The 8,451-nt window shown below is 36.9% G+C and overlaps 1 protein-coding gene across 1 annotated transcript; it reads right to left on the bottom strand.

Moving 5' to 3' along the window:
* Positions 1 to 1,734: 1,734 nt before the first annotated feature.
* Positions 1,735 to 4,018, bottom strand: LOC148771854 (putative carotenoid cleavage dioxygenase 4, chloroplastic). Its single transcript, XM_088815554.1, has 2 exons — positions 2,603 to 4,018; positions 1,735 to 2,162 (listed from the first exon to the last, which is right to left on the bottom strand). Exons 1-2 carry the CDS (start codon positions 3,988 to 3,990, stop codon positions 1,817 to 1,819), a joined length of 1,734 nt encoding a protein of 577 aa, XP_088671680.1. The 5' UTR covers positions 3,991 to 4,018; the 3' UTR covers positions 1,735 to 1,816.
* Positions 4,019 to 8,451: the final 4,433 nt, after the last annotated feature.

The raw sequence follows: 8,451 nt of genomic DNA, 5'->3' as shown, positions 1-8,451 counted from the left end.
CAGTAATATTAATTAAAATATTTTTTTTAAGAAAAAACAAAATTATAAAAAAAAAAAAAAAAAAGTCAACGGGTCTTTATAACGGCCAGTCAAAGGGTTTGACTAACGGATTCAAGAAAAAAGTTAACGGCAGGGGGGTATTTGATTTTTTTCATACAGCAGGGGGGTAAACGATACCTTTCTCATAATACAGGGGTGCAAAGTGAATTTTACCCTTTTTTTAATAAGGGGGATCCAGACATATTTTCAATATTAGTAAAAAACTCACTATTTTAATGATTCCCTAAAACAACCTTCTGGAAACACACACAAAATCCGGAAATTTGATATCCCTACAATCGTGTGTGATTGATTATATCCCAAACAAATTGATTCTCAGATCTTTCCCTAAACCCATCTGCAAACTATATTTTTTTTTATATACAATTTAAATAAATTTAAATTTTCCTTTTTTTATTATTTTATTTAAAAACTAACAATAATAGCTTTAAAAAAATATTTTTCTTTTAATATTTTATTTAAAAAATATTTTAATTTTTTTTTAATTTTTTAATTTCATGTTTTTTCGGAATCAACTATAAAGATTATGAAACCAACTATAATATTTCCGAAATCGACTATAATTTCGATTTTTTATTTTAATTCTTAATTTTAATTTTCAATTATTTTGGCATTTTTTCCAGAAAACAACTATTTTTTGCCATTTTTTTTTAATAAAAAACAACTATAAATTGTAAAACAACTATTTGAAAAAACAAAAACCTATCGAAAACAACTAAAAATAACTGAATAACGAAAACAACTAAAACAAATAGCAGAATAACAAAATAAACTATAAAAATAGGAGAATAGCAAAAACAACTATTTTCTAGGAAAGATACTCAACATCAAAAGCATCACAAAAAAATTAAAAAGAAAACGGTGGCGGGGCAGAGGTGGAAGGGGCAAGATGCGGCGGCGTCGGCTGGGTCACCAGATCCGGCGGCGAAGACGGGGGGTAGAGGTAGATAGGGATTTATGAGTTATTGTTCTTGTCTTGTACAACTATATCGAAAATTATAGCAATTGTGGCAACGGCAACGACATCGAGATCTCCAGATCCGACAGTGAAGACGAGATATTTTTTAGAATGTTTCGTCATCGGAGTGCTGGGTAGATGGAGTGAATTTTTCACCATCACGGTGTTGAAGAGCTGCTTTTGGCGGTGTTGGTCGGATATGGCGACAATGAGATTTTCCACTCATTAAACTTATTTTGGGCGGTCTGATTAGTTTCTCGGAGGAGCGGCTCAAAGGACTTCGGCAGTAGAGAGGCGGCGGCGAGCGGAGGAAGAAGGGAGAACTTGGCGGCATCGGAGCTGATGTGGAAGGGGGAGATCGCAGCGACGGGGCTGAGATGGAAGGGGCGAGATGACGGCATAGAGAGCAAAAAAAGAATAGAAAAAGAAATACAATTGGAATGTGATAGAGTTTGGCAATTTGAGAAATAATAAATCTGAAATAATATAAGTAAATTATAATTTTAAAATAAAATAGTCTTACCGTATAAGATTTTATTAATATCAATCTTAAATGACAAGTGAGGGGGTATGACTAATAATACAAAAATGGTTGGATCCAACATAATATAAGTAAAAGACTTGGAGTTTTTCACTAATTATCCCAATAAATTACACACACATATATATATATATATATATATATATATAGACACACACATGACAGTACAATACACTTCAGCTTCCTAATAATTTCATATATATATGAGTTGTTTGATCAATTTATTAAAAGAATGGTGCAATTTCATTAGTTACATTTTATTGACTTAGGTAATTTTCTGCCACAAATAATCCATGGATTCCATCAGGTACCCTCCCAGGTAATTTAACAGCAGCAACAATTTCAAGTGTGGGTGATTTTGCATCCATAATCAAGAACTTTGACTCTTGACTTATCTCATCATATACGTATGTGATTAGAAAACCATCATCTTCGCCGTCCGCCGGATTATTTGCGACGAAAAAGGGTTCACCGCCCGTGCAGCCCGGCTCGTACATACGGCTACCCACTACACAGTCATCTGAAGATAATGATACATCCAGTTTCACGAGCCCTACTATCTTCATCGGCATCTCTACTACCGGGGAGTAGACGTACCTACACATATAAGACGGGAAAAAAATCTGATTATTTCCATTCTCGCGCATTTTCGCGGCGAGAGTTGGTACCTAGCCTGAAATATTTGGTTTTGAATAATGGAAGTTATGCAATCAGGTGGAAATTGGAACGGAATTTCTAAATTCTGTCGTGAAATTCTAATCAGGATGTTTCCTATTCGGAACAAAAAGTTTCATTCCATTTTCCAAAAAAAAAAATTGAATGGAAATTAGAATACATATTAAATTTTGATTTTCGATCCGACTTTTATTTCCGAAGAAGAAGAGTTTTTAATATTATAATGTTTTTTATAATTTAGGTTACTAAAATTTGGAAACTCCGAATTATGCAGACCCGATCCGAAAATTTCCAATTTTGGAATAACTTCTTTCAAAACAATTTCCAAGATTCGGATTTTCAATTTTTTGAACGGAACTGGAATTCATTTTTCACTAAAAAAAATTGAATTTTTTCTTCCAAAAAATTGAATTTTTTGTACTTTCTTCGTCTTCAAACATACTCTGATTTCCTCCATTCTCGTCTCCACTAAATCTAAGCTCTCAAAAACCATTTCTATTCTCTCATTATTCGCCGCCACCATCACCACCGTATCGCCGCCGTCTTCTTCCCACGCGTTCACCGCGTGCGATATGTTCACCCCGGGAGCATCCACCCACACCATTCCACTGTCATCCTCAGCGTACTTCTCGATCACTCCAATCCTCGGAATCTTCCCTCCGTCCACCCGAACCGGCCGCCGCCCCCTCAGTATCTCCGCCGGGGTTATCACCATCTGCCCCTCGTTGAACACCGCGTAGTTCTCCGTCACGGCGCAATCGTGGAACACCGTCGCCGTCTTAACGGCGTGGATAGCCACGTTAGCCTGCTTTCTTCCGTCGGAACCGATCCTGAAAAACGTTAAAAACGGAGCAAGTCCGGAGTATCGGAATGCAAAGGTCTCCCCGGTGACTGGATCCACTTTCGGGTGGGCGGCCATGTTGAAGAAACCGCCGCCGCCGCCGAAGTCACGGCGGCCGACCGTGGCTATATCTCCGTCGGGCGTCACCCGTATCTCGTACGGAAGATCCGATTCGGTGAGAGCGTAGAGCTTCCCGGCGATGAGTGCCACGCTGACGTTCGCCGTGCCGAACCCGTTCGCCGCTGGCTTGAACTCTCCGGCGAGCACACGCGCGGCAGCAACAAACACACGCGCCATGGAAGCCATGCCTCCGTTGAACGACGACAAAACGCTCGGGATAACGGCGTACCCCAATTCACGCTCCGTCAAGTATTTGTAAGTCTTGATATAACGCCGGCAAAACGTGGCTCCGCCGTCGGATATTCTAACCATCTGAATCATCCCGTCGCCGTCCAATAGGTGGTGCGGGCCCCGCGGCAAGAACTGCGGATTAGGACCGTTTCGTAAATACACACCATTCAAACATCTCGGAATATTCGAGTAGCCCTCCACCAACTCGCATGCCGTCGGAGGAAGCTCGTGGTCGACCGGCGCGTAGTTGCCCGAGAGCACGTGGTGCGGGTCGATAGACGGAGGAAGGGGGGGCGATAGTGAGTCGAGAGAGTTGCATGTAAAATCATCTATGGACTTGAACAACGTCGTCAGAAACGGAACGGTATTCGGTTTGGTCTTATTGATCAACTTGAATTTGATTTTTTCGGCCGTTTTCGAAATAAGTTTCGATAAATGGTCGTTGAATATCGTGAAGGAGTGACTGCGAATAATATTTGTTCGACGGCTGATCTTCGGAGTCGATGCAAAGGATGTGTTGGATTGAGAATATTTGGGAAGGAAGGAAGAAGAGAGGGCATCCATCTTAATTTTTATATACCTTGCTTCTCTACTCGGGTTATTTATAAGTGAACATTTCGTGTCACGGTTGACGGAAATATTGCAATATATAGTTGTATATCTTCTCAAATCTGACTGGAAATATTTTATTTATTGGATTTATAATTAAATGTTGTTGATTCGCGTGTAACTTATTTAATTCATAAATGAATCAGAAAATATTAGTTGGCCTTCTGCTAGTTGTCGTTCACATATAAATATATAATAATGCATATAATAAATCACCAGTCATATATATTATATTCAGGTTATTTGCAGATTGAAGCAAGTTAGCATGGACGATCTTATTCTCATGTCAGGTTTGCACATATATTTGTTTTATTAAATTTATCACAGGTGTTTCCACGTTTCAAACGTCATGGCACCTGTTGGAAATGTTTCGAGGACGTTTCTAGTAATAACGAAAAAAATTGGAAACACGTTTCCACCTAAAACAAATCAACAACCTATTTTAAATAAAAAAACTCGGAATTGTATAAGCTTAAAAAAGTTCCGGGGATGTTTTTAGTAATAAAGAAAAAATGGAAACACTTTTCCACCCAAAAATAATCAAAAATCTATTTTAAATAAAAACTCGAAATTGTATACACATAAAAAAAATCTTAAATCTCATGTCTAATTTTAACTTCTAATGGTGTTCTAATATTTTTTGTGGGTGCTAATTCCATACTAGCATAAATAATGTAATTTGTGGAATAATAATTCATATTGGAATCTCTTAAAATTATATATAAATTGTAGATGTAATTTGTAGATATAATATGTAACTGACTATGTATATAAGTTAAAAAATGAAGTTTCCCCATTTTGCAGTGTCCGCGCCTGTGTTCGTGCTACATAGTTTATATATAATCCAAAAACTCGTGCCCAATAAGGGTAGTGGGTGACAAAACTGGTTATGCATATTCATATTTGATATATTTTATCTTAGCGTTTCATTCTATGATTGTAAATTTGTGACTGTGTGAATGTGATAAATTAAAGGGGTAAGTACAGTTGATTCCTCTGGACTATAGGCTCCGACCCAAAATGCCTCCTAAACAACAAATTGGGACAGTTTATACTCTTCCGTAACTCATTCAACGTATATCTGCCAAAAGCATTAACGCCTGTCTTCCGTTATAACCAAACACGTGGACAAAAAAAAAACGTTTCTATTCCACAAGCGCCTTCCTCCACCAGTACGATTTCGTCGCTATTTACTTTTTATATTCTATCATCTAATTAAAACGTTTTAATTGTTATTCATACCTAAATTTTACTATTATTGTAGCTGGTTCATACAACTTCTGAGTCGAAGAAATCAGCTCAGCTCTACAATTGCCACCGAATTCGACTGATTCTCTTAAGTCACTACAAAAGTCAAAGCAGACCCCGGCGGTGTTGCGGTCACCTCTGGCCGTGGCGGCGGTTGAATTGCCGCCTAAACCACCTCTTCCTCTCCCAATATTCGAATTGAAATCAGGCACTAAGTCATCTCGAAAGTTCAGCAACAAAGCCCCAAGGTTGTCTCGCTGACAGCAGCGCTACAACTGTTGGGCTAAATATCTAACATGCAAGTGCACGTATCGCAAATAAGTAGTAAAAGTGGAGTCGGATGTCTATCCCACAGGGAATACTCAAATTATCTAATCCTAAGTATCAAATTCTAACAATTATGATTTTTATCCAGCCTACGCAAGGTTGTCAAATTTAATCAACTAAACAATTAAACTAATTATGACGCAAATAAATACGAGAAACTATCAATATAGAAACGGATCTTAACGGCCGCAGTTTCCAATCCTGCTAATAGTTTAGCGCATTCTTTATTGTTACTATGGGGTCCTGAAGCACAAGGAGATTTTACTCGTTGGTGTCAATTAGGTGGTCTGTGGACTTTTGTTGCTCTGCATGGTGCGTTCGGACTAATAGGTTTCATGTTACGTCAATTTGAGCTTGCTCGATCTGTTCAATTGCGACCTTATAATGCAATCGCATTTTCTGGTCCAATTGTTGTTTTTGTTTATGTATTCCTGATTTATCCACTAGGCCAGTCTGGTTGGTTCTTTGCACTTAGTTTTGGTGTAGCAGCTATATTTCGATTCATCCTCTTTTTTCAAGGATTTCATAATTGGACGCTGAACCCATTTCATATGATGGGAGTTGCCGGTGTATTGGGGGCTGCTTTGCTATGCGCTATTCATGGTGCTACCGTAGAAAATACTTTATTTGAAGATGGTGATGGTGCAAATACATTCCGTGCTCACTACGCCAAAATGCATTTCAGGCGACGAAAATTTGCGACAAAAAAATCTTATTCGCAACGAAAAAAATAATTTTGCGACGAAAGGTTTGCGACGAAAGAAACGCAAAAAAAGTTCAAAAAAGTGCCCGTCGCAAATTTTTGCGACGAAACATAAAAAGGGTCGCATGGTTTGCGACCTTTCCAGAGAAACGTCGCAAAGATTTTATTTTTTCGTTAGCTGAAATATTGCGACGAAACCTTTGGGAATCGTCGCAAAATCAATGATAAAGTTGCGACTAAAATAAAATGTCGCTCTTTGATGCGACGTTTATTTGTAATTAATTTCGTCGCAAAATTTAAATTAAGTACCATAACTCAATAAAATTATACGAAAATCCTCGTAAAAAGGTACATATTGAGTGTAAAATATACACTCAACAACAACCGACACAAAATGAAGCCTCCACCCAAACTAGGGGTGGTAAACGAGCCGAGCCGGCTCGCGTACTCGACGAGCCGGCTCGAACTCGAGCTCGGGTTTTTCGAGCTCGAGCTCACGAGCTCGAGCTTCGGACGAGCTCGAGCTCGAGCCCAAATCTAGTTGTTCGACAGCTCGCGAGCCGGCTCGCGAGCTGCCTTCCTTTTTTTTTTTTAATTATATATATATATATATATATATATATATATATATATATATATATATATATATATATATATATATATATATATATATATATATATATATATATATATATATATATATTATTCTTATTCTTATTATTATTATTATTAACTTAAATAGTAAGTAGTCTATAATAATAAATATTTCTAGTACTTAAATAGAAACAAATCTATATTACTTAAAAAATTCATAATAATATAAAATATTATAATAATAATAATAATAATAATAATAATAATAATAATAGAAAAATTAAAAAAAAAATATATAACTAGAGTTCATTATTTATTTTATAATTTTTTTTTATTTTCCTATAAATTATTTTTAATAAAAAATTAAATGATTTTAATAAAAAATTAAATAATTTTAATAAAAAAATTAAAAAATTAAAAATAAATAAATAAATAAATAATTAAATGAGCTCGAGCTCGAGCCAAAAAAAATTGGCTCGATGAGCTCGAGCTCGGCAACATGGACTCGAGCTCGAGCTCGAGCTGGCCAAAAGGGCCGAGCTCGGCTCGTTCCCACCCCTACCCCAAACAGTTCCAAACAACCACCTCCGCCTAGATATAACCACCGGTTTGGTTAAAACCAGAACCGGAACCGTGGTCAACAGTTTTTTAACCGAACCGGAACCAGTTTGACCATAACCGGAACCGAAACTAGAAAAATCAGTTTGGTTCCAGTTCCCCATTTGTGTAACCACTAACCTTTGAGAAAAAAATTAAATATTGATTATAACTACAACAAATTCCTAAAGTCTGCAAAATCTACTGTTTGACCCCTACTTTTTTTAAGGTTTGCAATTTGATCCTCAAAGTTTCAGAATCTATTAAAATTATTTAAAATTTTATGATATCTCGGTTGGATATACAAACAAAACTATTTCATAAGTTTTCGTTTTTCTAGCTCTGTCGAACCGGAATCTATATATATCGACTTTTCAATTCTTAAAAAAAATTGAAACTGTATTTCTGATTCAATCCGACCAACTTTGAGTGCTACTACAAATATTGATTGATATATACACCCCCTGAGCTATGGTCAAATTACGAAAACCCCCCTCCTGTTTGGGTAATTACATCCACCCCCCTCAACTATGTATTTATCTTACGAAAAGACTCCTCCAGAGGTAAATTTAGAGATGTTAATTCGGTAAAATCGGACCAAAATTTTGGTACGCCAACATTTCATACCGTTTACCGAACAAAATATACAATTTGGTTCGATAAATAACCGAATTACATAAATTTTACGTAAAAATATTTAAAAGGAGGGGGGTGGCTGTAATTACCCAAACAAGAGGGGGTTTTTTGTAATTACATCCACCCTTGTAATTTGTAGATTTATTATATTAACACTCATGTGTAGGCGGTAAATGTAAGAAACATACAAACTGAAAGGGCTGCATGTAATTTCTAAATAATGAGGGAGGTTTTCGTAAATAGACTTTACTTCAGGGAGGTGGTTGTAATTAGGGGTGGTAAACGAGCCGAGCCGGCTTGCGAACTCGACG

Source organism: Erythranthe guttata, chromosome 3 (assembly GCF_056151865.1).
Source record: "Erythranthe guttata isolate IM_541 chromosome 3, IM_541, whole genome shotgun sequence".
In the NCBI taxonomy this organism is placed as follows: domain Eukaryota; kingdom Viridiplantae; phylum Streptophyta; class Magnoliopsida; order Lamiales; family Phrymaceae; genus Erythranthe; species Erythranthe guttata.
This window is presented reverse-complemented; position numbering and strand designations above follow the sequence as displayed.